General features: G+C 36.2%; 2 protein-coding genes and 1 long non-coding RNA gene across 5 annotated transcripts; 2 read left to right on the forward strand and 1 right to left on the reverse strand.

Moving 5' to 3' along the window:
* The first annotated feature begins 1,093 nt into the window (after positions 1-1,093).
* LOC105955179 (uncharacterized) lies at positions 1,094-2,219 on the forward strand. The gene has a single exon (XM_012978881.2). It carries the CDS (start codon positions 1,179-1,181, stop codon positions 1,701-1,703), a length of 525 nt encoding a protein of 174 aa, XP_012834335.2. The 5' UTR covers positions 1,094-1,178; the 3' UTR covers positions 1,704-2,219.
* Positions 2,220-2,240: 21 nt separating this feature from the next.
* On the reverse strand, positions 2,241-2,919 carry LOC148767783 (uncharacterized). The gene is made up of 3 exons (XR_016033989.1): positions 2,788-2,919; positions 2,449-2,547; positions 2,241-2,304 (listed from the first exon to the last, which is right to left on the reverse strand). It is a non-coding gene; the product is annotated as an uncharacterized LOC148767783 (long non-coding RNA).
* PIE1 (SNF2 domain-containing protein / helicase domain-containing protein) lies at positions 2,721-17,494 on the forward strand. 3 transcript variants are annotated; one of them, XM_088824490.1, is made up of 21 exons: positions 2,721-3,069; positions 5,083-5,175; positions 5,766-5,846; positions 5,941-6,048; positions 6,209-6,289; positions 6,375-6,463; positions 6,591-6,730; positions 6,816-6,877; positions 7,166-7,301; positions 7,814-7,882; positions 7,960-8,030; positions 8,119-8,253; positions 8,572-8,622; positions 8,954-9,022; positions 9,129-9,191; positions 9,265-12,328; positions 12,830-12,894; positions 13,027-13,097; positions 14,032-14,800; positions 15,787-16,274; positions 16,592-17,494. In XM_088824490.1, exons 2-21 carry the CDS (start codon positions 5,116-5,118, stop codon positions 16,998-17,000), a joined length of 6,081 nt encoding a protein of 2,026 aa, XP_088680616.1. In that variant the 5' UTR covers positions 2,721-3,069; positions 5,083-5,115; the 3' UTR covers positions 17,001-17,494. The 3 variants fall into 3 exon arrangements, with proteins under 3 accessions (XP_088680616.1, XP_088680615.1, XP_088680617.1); XM_088824489.1 differs by having other exon boundaries at positions 2,743-3,069; positions 14,029-14,800; XM_088824491.1 differs by lacking the exons at positions 2,721-3,069; positions 5,083-5,175; positions 5,766-5,846; ... (5 more) ...; positions 7,166-7,301; positions 7,814-7,882 and having other exon boundaries at positions 7,960-8,037; positions 14,029-14,800.
* Positions 17,495-17,817: the final 323 nt, after the last annotated feature.

Below are 17,817 nucleotides of genomic sequence, written 5' to 3' on the forward strand. Positions count from 1 at the left end.
ACTAAAGGTGATTCGTTTGACTAAGAAAATAAACCAAAGTAGATAAATACAAAAAAATAAGGTTTTATTTTCACAAGAGTAAAATTGCAGAAAACATGGGGATTAAGAGGTAGGTAAGATCATGGAAGAATTATATTTTAGTATTAATACGCAGAAAGTGTATGTTTAATTAATAATCCAAACTTTTCTAAATAAAAAAAAAATAAAAAAAATAATTAATAATAATAATATTAACCCAGTGCGTGGCTCGTTTTAATTGGACTAATGTCCTGAATTAGCTAGTAATTTATCAATTAGTTATTTTTTTAATAGTGGAGAGGATCATTAATTTGTACTTATTTATTTTTTATTGTTAAATTAAACAATCAAATTGAGGTAAAGGGATCTTGATCTTTAGCTGTTTGTCAGATTATTACAACATTTTACACACACTCACACACACTTTTAATACACAGTGGCAATATATATAGTAAATTACTAAAATCCCCTGAACTTAGGCTAAATAATGAAAAACACCCCCTATCTATAATAACCAAAACACCCATCTGATTAACTGTTGATCGAGTTTTTTTAACAGAAAATACGTACAATCTATTATACCTTATGTTAAATAGGTGAAAAATAAAAGAAAATATCTGAAATTGTGTAAAGTCTATCCCCTAGAATTAAAAAAAAATCCATGAAAAGTCACAACGTAAGGGAATTGGTGTAAGACGAAAACGAACCTCATGGGGTTTTTGGTAATTACAAATAGATGGGGTGTTTTTCGTTATTTAATCTAAGTTTAGGGGGTTTTCGTAATTTATCCATATATATAATATAAAATTGTCACTTGGATTTGCGAAATCAGCGAAGAATCGGGCTTGTTTATCTCTTCGAGTTTCTCAACACTCTCGCTTTGATTCCTAAAGCCCAGCCGCAATACTTGGGCTGGGCCCACTCCCCAAATATTTTATTATTACATATATTTTATATCTTTAAATTTATTAATTTCTTCTTAATTAATTTTTAATTAAAAAAATCACCTACTAACTAGTAGCAATTTATAAGCCAAAGATCCTCTATAAAATCTACTCCAACAAAACAAGTTGTCACACAAAACACACACACACACACACACACACACACACACACACAAAAAAAAACACACACACAAAAAAAAACACACACACACACACATGGCTAATTGCCCTTCATCCAATCACATTTTCTCCATTAAACCTTCTTCTTGTTCATTAAGTTCCATGAAGCTCAAAACCCTACTTCAAACCTTCATTTTCTCCCACATGTATCGAATTATCGCACGTGCTCTCGCTAAAGCAAAATCGATTATAATCCAACTCCTCAACAAGCACAACTACTACAAGCAAAAGAAGAAGAACAAGCTCTTCTTCGACTCGTTTAGGATGCACTACAACTGGTGTTCGTCTCGTACTTTTCCCGTAGGATTGGAGACCTACTCCGACTCCGGTTGGAATTCCGTCATTCCGATCCCGTTCGAGTTTAGTGGAATGCAAGAATACTCCAACGAGCTCTCAAAGTACTTGCAGTGGCTTGAGGAGAAAGGTGGCGAAGAAGAATATTCGAGTAACGAAATCGATAAGCTCGCCGATTTGTTCATCGCAAATTGCCACGAGAAGTTCTTGTTGGAGAAGCAAGAGTCTTATAGAATTTTTCAAGAAATGATGGCTAGAAGTGTATGAATGAATGTTCACATAAAATTAATTAAAGGGATTTTGATTTAGAACTTTAAACTTTATTTGGTTATTTAATTTAATTTGTTGTTTCTTTTGATTTTCGTGCCATATATATTTGACTAAGAGAGTAGGATTTTTTTATTTTATTTTTGCCCCTAGTATTTTTTTTTAATATTATTTTTGAGTAAGAAATAATGGGCTCTAGCCGAATTATTATTAGATAAGGCCCAAATCAAACTCAATAATTTAATGGAAGCCCAATTTAATATAATATAAGCCCATATATAAGATCGAACCTAATCAGTTCAGTTAAATGACATATAAGGCCCAAATCAAAAAGTTGTTTTGATAATAAATCTTATAAGTTAGTTTTTAGATTTTTTTTAAAAAGTTGGAAATGCTTTATTTTTTTGAACCATTAATTTGTTTATAACTAATTATTTAAAATTAGAGTTATGCATTATTTGTTGAAATATAAGCTAAATTTTTATCTAAACACCAGTTTAAATAAGTGAATTCTTGATGACGATGCCCGCGAACCGATTTCCCGTTATTTTTTAGCTCACCCTCGTTTTCAGTACCGGCCTCGTTATTGCCCGTATCCACACTACGCAATCGGAATTTTATAGTAAAATTATCAATGCTACAATTATTTATTCAACACTTTGTATTTATATACATATACATATATATACTTCATTAAATAAACGGTGGACAAAATCTAAATATCTAATATTTGGTAACTCCTCACAAGTGATGTTGCATAGTATCTTTTCCCTTGCCCAAAAAGGCGAACACGCAACCCCCAAGAATCAATCTCAGCCGTTCATCACCGCCAACACAATGAAACCTATAGCCCCCCCAGGCGCAGTAAATACATACAGTAAAGTCTCCATATATACATACATACATACATGATACATATATATATATACGGTAACCCCTCTTCAATTCATTGGCTTTTTTTTTTTCCTCAAAAAATATTTTCTCATATATTTATTTTTAAAAAACCCTACAAAAATCAAATTTATATATATTTAAAAATATATAATTTATTTTCACCGGATATATATATATATTTTTTTTTTACCTACACGGAGAGATCGATACATACACATTTCTGTACGTATTTTCCCCGGATCTGTCGCTCGTCGGAGCCGGCCGGCGCTTAAACCCGAGCCTATTCGTGTTTTCCCTTTCCGAGAACCCTAGAACCACGCGAAGAGTCCTTTTTTCACTCTATCCTTTCGCTTTCTAGATCTTTCAGCCTGTGTATGCGCGCAGTTCGTTTTTCATTTCCGCAATAGAGGCCGGAATTCGTGTTTCGCCGGTGATTTTTGACGCCTGGAGTTTAGAAGAGCTTTTTTTGTTGGTGAGTTTTTGGCGATTTTTTTAATTTATTTATTTATTGTGGTGGTCTGTATGTATGTGTGAGTATATATGTGGTTTTTGGTTTTCCTGTTTTATTTTGAAATTAGAGATGAAGTTTCTTTTTTTTTTACCTCCGTGAAAAAGCGAAACTGTTCATGGGTGTCATGCTTTCAGTTTTGTTTGTTTTGGTATTCTTCCATTTTTGTTAACAATGTGTGCATGCAATGTTGAAGTTGTGTTTTTGGCTTAAGGGCAGTTTGACTTTTATTGGGCTGGAATGGGAAGTTTAGCTGTACTGGTTGGGTAATATTTTGCTTGTACTAGAGAGGAATTTAGATTAGTTATATTAGGTTATATTTTGGTGGCGATGCTATGAAAACAGTGAAGAATTGGGTGAGTTATGTAGGCTTACATGATAAAATTGGAGGGCTTGTCTTGCACCTGGGGTTGTATTATTTTCTTTGACCGAGAAATGCCGGCTAAATAGAATAACCAGTTGTATGGTGATAAAGTGGAGAGACGTTAGTTAAGAAAAGATTAAGGTTAGGTCCCTGCACTTGTGTGAACTTAGCTGTAACTAAATGGAGAGACATTATGCAAGAATGGTTCGGTGATGGCGTACGAGAGAGAGAGATATTGATTTGCAATCATATGTTAAGGAGTAAGATTTAATTCAAATAATAGTTACGTTGCAACTGAGATCCATGTAGTTATAATGTGAACTTACATAGTCGAAACCAACTTCTTTAGTGATAAGTTTCATTATGCTTCTTGAAGGTGGTAGTGCTCTGTTTTGTAGAGAAAAATAGTCAATCTGAAGGTTAAAAAGAATGGTGGCTCGTAGAATGTCATGTGGAGCTTATGGCCACAGATTTGTGATGTAGTGATTGGCTATCTTTATAGTTTTGGACTGGTGAGTGCTAGTTGAGATTGCTAAAGGATAAACTTGCATTTTAGAGTATGAATAATTTATGGAAGAATTTGAAAGTCACAGTGGTTGTTATAGTATGTGAGAAAGCTACATTAGAGCTTTGAGGAGGTAATGGAGTGCCTCTAGAAATTGACAACTCAAAAGAGAAATAAGATTTACTATTGAAAGTGAAAATGACTAGTTTTTACCAGTAACAGTGGAACAAAAGCTTTTAGAGATGTTTTAGTGAATGTTTTGCTTTATCAGTTATGTAATGGTAGAACTTTGTTTTCATTTTTACCATGTTATTTTAGTATTTTTACCCTCTACTTTATGTTATCATATATGAATGCTCCCATCAAAATGAAATGCCTTAGTGGCCTATATTAAAATTCTGGCTATAGAAGAAAACGTTCTGGTGACCTCTATTTGTTCTTCTCTTGCCTGGGGCACCTTGTCTGTGGTCATTTGCGAGAGTCCTTAATACTTCGGTCTCTTTGAATAATGCTCTTTTGATAATGTTTGGACTAGTACTTGTTTGGTTTTGGTGTTGATATTTATAATTTTATTTTCTTGGATAAGGGATGCAATTAGATACACATAGTTGGGGTTAAGCTATATTTTACCTTTTTCTGTGGCATTCAGCTACCAAGTTGCTTTACGATTTGCATTAAAATAGCCATGAATTTTATTTGGTCTTGTAAACAGGTGTGTAGCTCTTGCTTTTGCTTGATCACTATTTTGCAGAGCTATACCCTGTTCATTCATCTACTTAAAAGTGACCTGATGATAGACAATGTTGAAACTCATTTCATATGATAACAGTTTAGGGATTTGTGTGCGTACCATTTCCCATTTTGAATTTCCCAGTTTATGCCTGTTTTTCTTCCTTTTGAATTTCCCGTTTAGACTTATAAGATATAATCATTTCCACCAACTATAATACCCGCTTTTCCTGTTATCTTTCAACATTTCCTATTTTGCAAGCTGTTTCTTTATGTTAAGTTGAAACTGACATGGTTTATATTGACTCTTCGGATGTTTATATGCAATTGGTTTAAACACAAGTGTGCAGCTTCTTATTATTTTTCGTTTTCCTTGTAGCTTTAATAATGAGATAGGCATCTTGGTATAATCATGGCCTCCAAGGGTCCAAGGTCTAAACTTGACCATGAATCACGGGCAAAGCGGCAAAAGGTGATACTGTTTACTTTATTTTTGTTGGTGTTGTCATCTTCTATACCTCTAAAGTATTGGTACCTTTTGAAGTTTCACAGTTTGATACTTTTCGTGATTATATAGCATTAAAAAATTGGAGAGTTGCTTTGCGGAAATTCAATTGTTATGTAACCATGTACCCGTTTACTAGTTACCCGATATATAGGATTGAATAGCTACCCTTAACCCACTTGCACGTATTCTATCATCCAACAGTAAATAACAGCATTTTAAAGTTGTATACTAGTTTAACCGCAAAGGCCTTGCCTGAGTGGTATTTAGGTGGGGTTGGTAGTATTAGGTCAAGAGTTCATTTTCCTTAGGGGTTGGGTTGTAGGCGATTTTTTTAAAACTTGTATACTAGTGTAACTGGAACTTAATGTTAAAAGATACGAGAAATGAATCCTCTTACTTCTTTTTTCTGGATCAAGTAGTTGCTGAATGATAAGAGAAGTTGGAGCATATAGTTACTGAATGTCCTCCTATTATGCATCCGACTATTGGATACGATGGAATCTTCTGCCTTGTAGTTTAACTAGTTATGCTGACATTTTCCCTTTGAATCCTAGGCGCTTGAAGCTCCAAAAGAACCTCCGCGTCCTAAAACACATTGGGATCATGTTTTGGAGGAGATGGTCTGGTTGTCAAAGGTAATTAAGTATATTTTTATCCAACATTATACATCATTCTTATCATAGTCTGAACTTCCTGAATTTTTCTCTGCCAACCATCATATCAATGTAGGATTTTGAGTCAGAGAGGAAATGGAAACTGGTTCAGGCAAAGAAAGTTGCAATAAGAGCCAGCAAGGGCATGCTGGATCAGGCTACAAGGGGGGAGAAAAGAGTAAAGGTACAGTATCTTCTTACTTAAATTGCGAAGGTGCATGTAGTTTCAGAGTTTTTTGTTAAAGGAAGATGTGAGATTTAGTTTATCCTTTTGCATTTATGTATCATATATTTCATTAAATTTTTTGATTAGTTTTTTAATTCTGAGTTACAAAACTGATCAGGAAGAGGAACAGAAGTTGAGGAAAACGGCTCTCAATATTTCCAAGGATGTAAAGAAATTTTGGACCAAAATAGAAAAGCTTGTAAGTCAGTTCTAATAATTTCTGTTTAATAGCTTGACATCTCCACCTGCTGTCCCTAAAGATCCAGTTATCCTGGTTGATACAGGTGTTATACAAACATCAATTAGAGGTTGATGAGAAGAAGAAGAAAGCACTTGATAAACAGCTTGAATTCCTTCTTGGCCAAACTGAAAGGTATAATATTCTTTGGTTATTGTTTGGCTATATGTCTAGTGATGTTATGTTGAAAATTTACATTCCCTCCTTCAGAACTAAGTTGTATTCTCCTTCATCTACGATGCTTCATGTTCTCTTCTCTTAGGTACTCATCTATGCTGGCAGAAAACCTCGTCAGTACACCGACTCTTTGCAAATCATCAAACTTGTGCAGCACGCAAGACCATCGCAACATTCATCAACGAAGTGATCAACTTGATCAAAAAGCATCTGCATCAGATACTGGTAAGTGGTCAATTTTTTCTACCAACTGGTTTATTCTGCTATGTTGGTACCTTTTACTGATTCTTGATTATACCGATAATGCTAGGATCCCCATCTAATCTCCCAGCTGCAGATGAAGACTATGATTTGCAGTCTGGTGATGAATCAGTAAGTTTTTTTACTCTCAGATCTATATTATCTAGTAGTTTTATAGGTGCTTCCAGTGGTGCAATCATGCTGCATTTTTGTGGCTACTATTTTGTGTGTAGTATGTGGATATTTATAATCGTGTTGACTGTTTAGGTTGTATTTTGTAGCATATTTATAATCGTCTGAGCTCATCTGCAATAATCTTTATGCATCATTTTAAATCTACAATCACTTTTTGATACTAACACCTTCTATACTTTAGAATTGTACTTGTACTTACACAGCATCTCCTTCTGTTGGCTTTAGGAAGATGATGAGCGTACTATTGAAGAAGATGAGGCTCTAATCACTAAAGAAGAGAGGGAAGAAGAACTGGCAGCATTACAAAATGAAGTTGATTTACCTATCGAAGAGATACTCAAACGCTATGCTGAACGGGAAGGTATCTCAGTAGTTTGTCAATATTTTGTTCAAAATGTCATATGGTGAACTGTGAAGTTGTCCCAAATCATTGTAGACTGCCAATTTAAAAAGTTGGTACTGAATTCCTTTGGGCTTGAAAGGAAAGCACCCTTTGATCACACTCTTGATTACTTATTTTACCGTTTTTGGAAATTCAATAAACTATTGTGGGTATCATTCATTGCGTGAAAGGCGTACTAGGATCAACCAACTGTCTGAGCAGCATCTTTTCATTGGCCCACGACCTGTTTTTTCTTACACAATCCAAAAACTGCAATGCACATGCATTAGTCAATCTAGGTGTTGTTTCTTTTCTTCTTGGAAACTCCAAGAAGTCTTTGCATCAATAATATAGTTCCGGAAATAAATAAAAAGATAAGAGGGTAACAGTAGTTTGGATCAGGTGAAGTTTAGTTGTGGAATGAATTGATTTCTTCTCTTCTATAATGGTAATTTGTCAAACTATTGCTGATTAATGTGTTTCTTTTTCAGTTATCAAAGAAAAGAGTCCCATCAAGGACGATTATATACCTGAAGGAACCAAGCTTCAAGAGTGTAATGGTAAGTGCTTAACAGTTTTCTTTATATCTAGTTGCTAAAGCTCAGCTCCCTTCTAACTTTTATTCAATCTCATTCAGGAAGAGAAGATACTGGATGTGCCAATGAGGTAGAGAAAGAGGGCCCACCTGCAAAACCTGGTCGTCGTTGTGTAAGTTGTATGTGTTTTATGTCTACTCTCGACAATTGTGAAATAGTGTCTAATACTCAACTTAATATTCCTTGATTGGTTCACGCAGGTTGAGAGTAATGGTGTTTTATCTGTGTCAGAAAACCATTGTGCTGAGGTTGATAAACTGGAAAAGAGAATTTCTTTGAAGAAGCTTCTTGAGTCAGAGAATAAAAATATGTTGCATGAGATCAATGATGAACAAGTAAGAACATGTATTTGAAATATGAATATAAGTTTCAATTTGATGTGCTCATTCAATTAAAGTTTGCATTTAGTATCTTACCTAGATATAGGTAGATGTCTTCTCTTGATACTCTAATTCTGTCAACTTTATCGGTTTGTTTATTTTAAACTCTCAGCTTTACTTAATCCTAAGCTTTTAAAAGTTGTTACTCAAATCTCTTATATTAAGATTATTTTTAAGTTTTCAACTTTTCCTGGCTATTGCATGTTCTATTATATGCGTTTGTCAAATTTAGATTAGATGAATACTTATAAGAAATTGCTTCAATCTTTATAGGAAGATGCTGACTTTGTACTCTCTGCCGGAGAAGAAAAGGAATACGACATGGTAAGCATTTTATTGTTGTTTGATGGTTAGGATATTTTCATGGTGTTGTCAAAGAACTCCCTTTTTTTCTTTTCTTAAAGCATATAGAATCTCTGTACTTTTACATTGCGTTCCTGTAAACATTTTTTGTATTCCATGCTATTCTCTTACCTTCAAATAAACTGGCAAACACGTTTAGTGATTCTGTATACCTCCCACCTTTAGCTGCAAGTATCAGTATTTACATTATCTTCTCAGGAGTATTTGGATGGATTCGTTAATCAATATGTTGAATTCAATCTATGATTTGTTTGAATCTCTCTTTTTATTGACACCTGCGTTTGGTAACCAGGATGATGAGACAACTCTTTTAGAGGAGGAAGAATTAGCAAATGCAGAGTCAAATAATTCCTTGGATGAGGTTATATAATGAATTAATAACTTGGTCCTGATCTTTTACGCTCTTTAATTGTTCTGATCAACATGATATTGAATTCATTTTAGATGACAATCATAAACTGTTGCAGATTGCACTTCTGCAGAAGGAAAGTGAAGTTCCAATAGAGGAGCTGCTTGCAAGGTATCAAAAGGTAGGTTGACCAGTGCTTTAACTTGTTTCCATACAGTTTACATTAGATACTGATTCTCTTGCCTACTAATCAGGGTTGTGACAGTGATCAAGATGTTGAAGATGACTCTGAATCCTCGTCTGCTTCTGAAACTCAGGATGTTGTGGATTCAGCAGAACAGGGGAACTCTGAACATAAGCAGCCTGATGATGAATCTAATGGATTCCACCTGGACATATGCCTCCACCCGGAAGAAGATGAAGCTGAGTGTGTACGATCACCTGGAAAAGATTTGCAAAGTGAAGATATTATTGCTGATGCAGCAGCTGCAGCCAGATTGGCACAACCGACTGGTAATACATTCTCAACAACCAAAGTACGAACAAAGTTTCCCTTTCTTCTAAAGTATCCTCTGCGTGAGTATCAACACATTGGCTTGGATTGGCTTGTGACCATGTATGAGAACAGACTTAACGGAATCCTTGCTGATGAGATGGGGTTGGGGAAGACAATTATGACAATTGCTCTTCTTGCACATCTCGCTTGTGAAAGAGGGATATGGGGTCCACATCTTATCGTTGTCCCAACTAGTGTCATGCTCAATTGGGAAACTGAGTTTCTTAAATGGTGTCCTGCCTTCAAAATACTGACTTACTTTGGGAGTGCAAAAGAGCGGAAAATAAAGAGGCAAGGATGGTTGAAACCTAATTCATTTCATGTTTGCATAACAACCTATAGACTTGTTATCCAGGATTCTAAAGTTTTCAAGCGGAAGAAGTGGAAGTACTTGATTCTGGATGAAGCTCATCTGATAAAGAATTGGAAGTCTCAAAGGTGGCAAACACTGCTTAATTTTAACTCCAAAAGGCGTATTCTCCTAACTGGTACACCACTGCAGAATGATCTAATGGAACTTTGGTCCCTGATGCATTTTTTGATGCCACATATTTTTCAGTCTCACCAAGAATTTAAGGACTGGTTCAGTAATCCTATATCTGGGATGGTAGAGGGACAGGAGAAAGTGAACAAAGAAGTAGTTGATCGGCTGCATAATGTTCTCCGTCCTTTCTTACTCCGCCGACTTAAAAGAGATGTCGAGAAGCAGCTTCCATTGAAGCATGAACATGTTATCTACTGTAGGCTCTCAAGGAGGCAGCGCAATTTATATGAGGACTTCATTGCTAGCTCTGAGACTCAAGCTACTCTAGCTAGTTCTAATTTTTTTGGAATGATTAGTGTCATTATGCAACTTCGCAAAGTCTGCAATCATCCTGATTTATTTGAAGGCCGGCCAATTGTTAGTTCACTTGATATGAGTGGTATGAACATGCAATTGAGTTCTTCTGTTTGCTCAATGCTTGCAGCTGGGCCATTTTCATCTGTTGACCTTAGTGGCTTGGGCTTAGTGTTCACCCATCTGGATTTCTCCATGACATCTTGGGAGAGTGAAGAAACTCAAGCTATTGCTACATCTTCAAGTTTAATTGAACAGCGAGTAAACCTGGTTAATTTGGAGGCAAATTGTTTTGGACTCAAACATAAGAAAAAGATGCATTCGACAAGTATCTTCGAAGAGATCCAAAAGGCACTAATGGATGAGAGATTGAAAGAAGCGAAGGAGCGGGCATCAGCTTTTGCATGGTGGAATTCCTTAAGGTGCAAGAGAAAACCCATGTACGCGACTGGCCTTCGTGAGCTCGTCAGTATCAAACATCCGGTCGATGATATTTTTGGTTACAAAAATAATCCTTCGTCTTATCAGTACTCATCCAAGCTTGCTGAGATTGTGCTGTCACCGGTTGAAAGATTCAGAAAGATGGTTGATCAGGTAGAAAGTTTCATGTTTGCGATACCCGCAGCACGTGCACCTCCCCCAGTTTGCTGGTGCAGTAAAGGTGGATCATCTGTGTTTATTCACCAGACATCTACAGACAGATGGTCTCAAGTTTTCTCCCCTTTTCTTACTCCATTTCGCCCTGCTATTGTTCGAAGGCAAGTTTACTTTCCAGATAGGAGACTTATTCAGTTTGACTGTGGTAAGCTGCAGGAGCTTGCCATTTTGCTCAGGCGGCTGAAGTCAGAGGGTCACAGAGCTCTAATATTCACCCAAATGACAAAGATGCTTGATATTTTGGAGGCATTTATTAATTTGTACGGTTACACTTACATGCGCCTGGATGGTTCCACTCAGCCCGAAGAGAGGCAAACGCTAATGCAGCGGTTTAATACCAATCCAAAAATATTTCTTTTTATTTTGTCAACACGCAGTGGAGGTGTTGGTGTCAATCTAGTTGGGGCAGATACTGTAATCTTCTATGATAGTGACTGGAATCCAGCCATGGATCAACAGGCACAAGATAGGTGTCACAGGATAGGTCAGACACGTGAAGTGAACATATATCGGTTGATCAGTGATAGCACAATTGAAGAGAATATTTTGAAGAAGGCTAACCAGAAGCGAGCTCTTGATGATTTGGTTATACAGGGTGGCAGCTACAACACCGAATTCTTTAAGAAACTGGATCCAATGGAATTATTTTCAGGCCAGAGAAGAGTTTCTCAAAAAGATGCACAAACAGAGAAAGCATCCAACAACAGTGGTGATGTCACTTTGTCTAGTGTGGATCTGGATGCAGCTTTAAAGAATGCTGAAGATGAGGCAGACTACATGGCATTGAAGAAAGTTGAAGAGGAAGAGGCTGTGGATAATCAAGAGTTCACTGAAGAAGCAGTTGGAAAGTTGGAGGATGATGAGCTTGCCAATGAAGAGGAAATGAAGCCTGATGGTTCTGCTGAACACACTGTATTGAACGCAAAGTCAGATCAAGGCAATGTGGTGAGTGGAAGTCATACAGTTGAGGAAAGATCCCTTGCTGTTCATAGTCAAGAGGATGATGTTGATATGGCTGACGTCAAACAGATGGCTGCAGCTGCAGCTGCAGCAGGACAAGCAATCTTGTCTTTCGAGAATCAACTACGTCCAATAGATCGATATGCAATACGTTTTCTCGAGTTATGGGACCCAATTATAGACAAGGCTGCAGTTGAATCCCAAGCTCAGATTGAGGAAACTGAATGGGAACTGGAGCGGATCGAGCAGTTAAAGGATGATATGGAAGCAGAGATCGATGATGATGAAGAACCTTTGGTGTATGAAAGTATGTACTTTCTTGATAAACACTTCTCTGTTTTTTTGTGTTTTCTTTTGCAAAATTTGGCTGATTGCACTGATACTATCGAACATCTTCCTTCCATTTACAAAGTGTCATTTACATAAGAAATCAGTCAATATTTTATTTCCTTTGGGTATTACACATTTAAAAAAAGTTGTTTTGTGCGCCTTTTGAATTAGGCCCTTCCTATTCCTGTTATGGATTTTTGACTATGTTTCTTGGGTTTTACATGAACCGTCTTATGTAACTTGATAAGCCCAGCTTGTTAACTATCTTTCGTTTTCTTCCTCTTTTTTTTCTCTTTTTTTTTGGGAGGGGGTGGGTGGGGGGGTGGGGGGGGGGGGGGTGGTGTTGTGGGAGGGTTGAAACTTGCACTGTAAAGCGACATTATTATGTTCTGTGGGATAAAAGTTCACATCTAAAAGTTGGAAAAGTTCAAAATCCATTACCTTGATGTTTTATCCCAACTTTATGTTTATTGTTCAGGTTGGGATGCTGATTTTGCAACTGAAGCATATAAACAGCAAGTCGAAGTACTAGCTCAACATCAGGTATCAGATGCTGAATTTAGAGTATATTTAAGATTGAAAAGGAATAAAATGTTTTACTTTATATCCATTCCGCAAATTAGAGAAAAAATGCTTAGAGAACTTTTGCTGAATTAATACCTCACTGTTTGATAGTTGATGGAAGATCTGGAACGTGAAGCCCGGGAGAAGGAGGCTTTAGAATATGCAAATTCTGATTCTCCAAGGTGTGTATACTTTACACAACTCATGACTTATGTCTTATTAAGTAATCTTGTTGGCCGAAATGATTTGGGTATTGGTAGTGATGACTGATGCGGTTGACGCATGCTTATTTTGGACCGTAAGTCACACTTAATAGTTCAAGTAGTTTGTAAATTAAGTTATGTTACATCAGCAGTGTGTGATTTAAATTCAGTGAAATGTTTAGAATGTAAGGAAGATATAGTCAGTTATCTGTCTCTAATCTTTGAGAACTTGCAGAAAACACGGGCCTAAATTAGCTAGTAAACTTTGATGTACTTGTTGTTTGATTTATTTACAGGTTGGGGCCTTAGCCTAACCCACACTCCTTTATGTATTTTCGCTTTAAAAAATTAAATTAAATCCCTTTGTGTAATTCAATTACAAGGTTGAGTGAGTTATTATAATGGAAATTTAGAAAACATGGTCTGTAGCTGGTAGGAGAGATTTGACAGCAACTGAGTTGCAGTTCATTGGATAATGACAACATTTTAAATTAGTTGGTGGTCTAAATCATAAATATCGATTTCAATGCATATAGTGAATTACTGTAATAATGCAACTGTAAGATAAATGAACGCCCATGTAGTTTTGGAAATTATCATTTTGGCGATCCTTACGTATTTAGAATGCTATCAATGTTACTACTGCTAAATATGGGATGTAAGATTGTTGATTTCTTGTGAATAATTCCAACTTTCTTGGATCTTCTATTTATCAACTGAAATAGCATCCTAATTTACCCAGATGGAAATTATTTTTTTACAAAGACAGTATTGGGTGATGCAGCATTATTAATGAATTATCAAGATGGAAATTGTAAATCTCCTCTTTACAGAAAATATTGGTTATGGTCTCTCCTTTCGGTAGTCGTCTCGTGCTGCTTTGACACCTACAATTATTTGTTTGTTAAAGCAGGAATGAAGTTTTGGTGGCTCCTAAACCCAAGTCGAAGAAGAAAACCAAAAAGGCCAAGTTCAAATCTTTGAAGAAAGAAGCTCTAGTTCCTAGATCCATGTCTGTGAAAGAAGAGTCATCAGTAGAACTAATGTCCATAGATGATGATTTAATCTATGATGAGGTGATCACATCCCCAGACGCTTTATCTCCATGTTCAACTCAAGACAAGAAACGTAAACCTGCTTCGGATGATGACGAGCCGAAGATAAAAAAGAAGTCAAAGAAAACTAAGGCTGCTGAAGTAGGACAAGTGATTCTGTACCCCAAACCTGCAAGCAAGCCTCAAAATGAACTCAAAGAAATTTGTGATAACGGTGTTGTGGATCTTGAATCTAAGCAGATAAGTAGGAGCAAGAGTCGAGTAAAACTTTCTATTCCCATCGTGCCTCTGAAACAAGTTTTCATAATAAAACCAGAGAAATTAAAAAAGAAAGGGAGCATCTGGTCCAAGGATTTTTCCCCTTCTCCCGATCCTTGGTCACCAAGGGAAGATGCTGTACTGTGTGCTGTTGTTCAGGAGTATGGCCCAAATTGGAACTTGGCAAGTGAAATCTTGTATGGAATGATTGCTGGGGGATCTTACAGGGGCAGATTTCGTCATCCTATCCATTGCACTGAGAGGTTTAGGGAGCTAATCCAAAGATATGTTTTATCTGTTAGTGATGCTTCAAATAATGACAAATCTGTTGGTGTTAGTTCTGGGAAAGCTCTGCTTAGAGTAACTGAGGTATGTTTTGCTTCAAGTAATTTTTTGGCTAGCTATTGAATCCAAAACAAATTAATTATCTACTGTAGAGCCGTTGACTTAGTTCTAACTGATTTGGATTACTTAACGTTATTGCTTTAACAATGGTATTAAGTATGTGTCAAGGTTAAGGCAATGTTTGGAAGCGTTTTGGATCTTATTTTGATTTCATTTTGAGGAAATATGTTTTGGGAGAATAATTTGAGAATGAAAATAATGTTTGTTTGTATTTTGGAAGGAGACAAAATACACTGTAGCAGTCAAATCATGTTTAAAGGTGTTAGAAAAAAGTATTTTTGAAGAAAAAAATTGAAAGATGAAGTGATGTTTATTTGTTTTTTAGTGAAGACATTTTTTACTGTAGCAGTCAAATCATTTTACTGTAGCAGTCACATCATGTCTGAAGGAGGGAGAAACTTTTGAAATTGTTTTGAGAAAATAATTTGAAAAGTGTAATAAATCCCATTTTGTTTTGGGGAAACAATGAAAACAAAACAAAAATGCATCGAAACATAGCCTAAGAGTTTTGAGTCTTAAACAGTCTACTATTCTCGAGTAAATTGATATTCTCTTGGTCAGTTTTGCTTGGTTGTAAATTCTTTCTTCCACGATGATTGTTGTCGTTATATCATTTATGGATAGGGTTTTAATATCATTACTTCTGGCTTTATGCAAATAGCTTAACAAAGACTCTTAACTTCTGGTTCTCCTTGAAGCTATCTCTGTTTTAGTGTCCGAAAAAATTTGGCTTTTTTCTATTAACATATAATAGATTTACGTAACTTCTGAGTCGCAATGATGAGCCTATAATTATGTCTGGCTCAACATATCTAAGCAGTTGAATCTTTTATTCTTGTTCCATCTGATTTTATTCCCGTGTTCTATTAATTGTACCTTGACTTTATAGTAAATGCTTGGTTCCACATTTCATATCTTTCAATTGGCTTATGACTTGTTTCATGCATTAGGATAACATCCGGGTGTTGCTTAGTATTGCTTCTGAAATACCTGATCACGAACCACTTCTCCAAAAGCATTTCTTGGCTGTGCTTTCTGCTTCTTGGAGCTCCAGTCATAAGAAGAGCAACGCACTATCTTTTCAAAATGGATTTTATAAGCTTACTTCAGAAACGAACCATCAGTGCTCGAAAACACCACAGCGCCTCGAATTTACTACTTTGCATCAGTGTGGGAAATTAGTAGCATCCGCCCTGAGCAGTGACTCAACACGCCAAACCGATATCGGATCATCTATCTTCAACCAGAGGGAGGAATTTTTGGTGCCACAAGAACGGTTGGATTTAACCCTTGAAATTCAAGGACAAATAAACGACGATCCACCCCTTCCCCCTGTCATTAATCTTTCAATTCCTGGCCTAGACCCTTCCCCATCTTTGAAGATGTATGCTGGAGAGACGCGCCATATAAAATCTTCACACACAGAGAACCAATTCAGGTATGACCTTACATATTTAGATTTTCAATTTTTTTCTTTCAAGAAAACACCCAGCAAGGGTGGAGGTTTATGCTAGGTACCCCTACCTGTCCATAAATCGAAAATCATTAAGTACATCGTAGTTTCATGCAAATTGCTAAATAGCCCAAAATATTCAGATTCTCAAAATTGTGCAGTGTACATTGGTCATTGTTGAATTCAAATACATCAACTCTCTCATTTCTCATGCATTTTTCTTACAAAATTTGCAGTATTTGTGTTTATGCTGCCCAATAAACATCCTTACATGTGATGCTTTTTTCTTACAAAATCTGCAGACATGTTGAGGGTTATCTTGGTGGGGAATCACAGAGTTTTACGATGGGTGGAACTTCACAATTACAGCATCTGGGGAAGCACAAGCTCCCATTTGCTGAGTCAGGAAAGCCTTCGAAATCGAAACAGAGAAAAACAAGTAAAGATCAAAATAGTACCGATCAGCATTCTGTAACCGCTAATGAGGTATTTAGAGATATGCCAGCTGTTCAAGCGGACCCCGGTACGAGGTTTGATGAGTTCTTGACCTGCTTTTCTGATGCTGAATTTGTTGGTAATTTCCTCCTTGATGTTGATGGTGAAGTTGCTTCGGTGGGCAATTTAGAAACGGCCCCGTTTGACTTGGGAACAGATTTGACATCTGAACTAGATGATTTTTCTATGTTACCTGAATTTACGGATATTGGATAAAAAAAAAAAATAGCAAACGAAAAGGCACTTCATAGTTTGATCAGGTCAGAAAGGACCATGGCCATGTTTTTTGAATGGCTAAAATCTCAGGAATGAGAGAATCTCCCGGTCGATGATTGTATATTCATTACTCGAGGCTTGGGAATGATTGCTGTGCTGTCGGGGGATTAATCAAAGAGAGAGTAGCCTTTTTAGATGTTGGAAAAAAATTGCCGTTACGAAAAAGGTGAAGTCTAATATAATACCTGAGGGGGGTATAACAAAAGTATCAAATCTAGGGTTTAGAAGTTCGAGAAGGGATGATATAATGTCATGTGTAGAGAAGGATGCAACATAGTGTTTTCGTAAGTGGTCAGTTTCGTAAGTGGTCTTTAGTTTTTGCTGCTTTACTAATTTTTACGGCGATGGTAAAAATGTGCACGCAATTTTGGAAGAATATTTTTGAAGTTCTATTCATTAATCAATGCCATGCTGGCGAATTATCTGCCTGGAAATGCATCTAACAAAGTTTGGTAACCATTTACAGTTCGATTTTTGAATATTGCACCACCAAACATGAATTTATGATTTTTGTAGATTGTCCGATTATAGAACAAAATATGAACGAACATGTCTCTCTTTATAAATCTTTCATTACTTTTTAGTTTTTACAAATCTTTCAATCCTAAAAACAAAATACAAGTTAATATTATGAAGAAAATATACGGGACGAAGAATACAGACTTTGGAATTCTTGAGAAATTGTTAGGAAATCAGCTAGATAATCTAATCTTCACATAAGAAATAAAAATGGCAATCATACCTAAACCTAGTTTGC

The sequence above is a fragment of the Erythranthe guttata genome, chromosome 10, assembly GCF_056151865.1.
Source record: "Erythranthe guttata isolate IM_541 chromosome 10, IM_541, whole genome shotgun sequence".
NCBI lineage: Eukaryota > Viridiplantae > Streptophyta > Magnoliopsida > Lamiales > Phrymaceae > Erythranthe > Erythranthe guttata.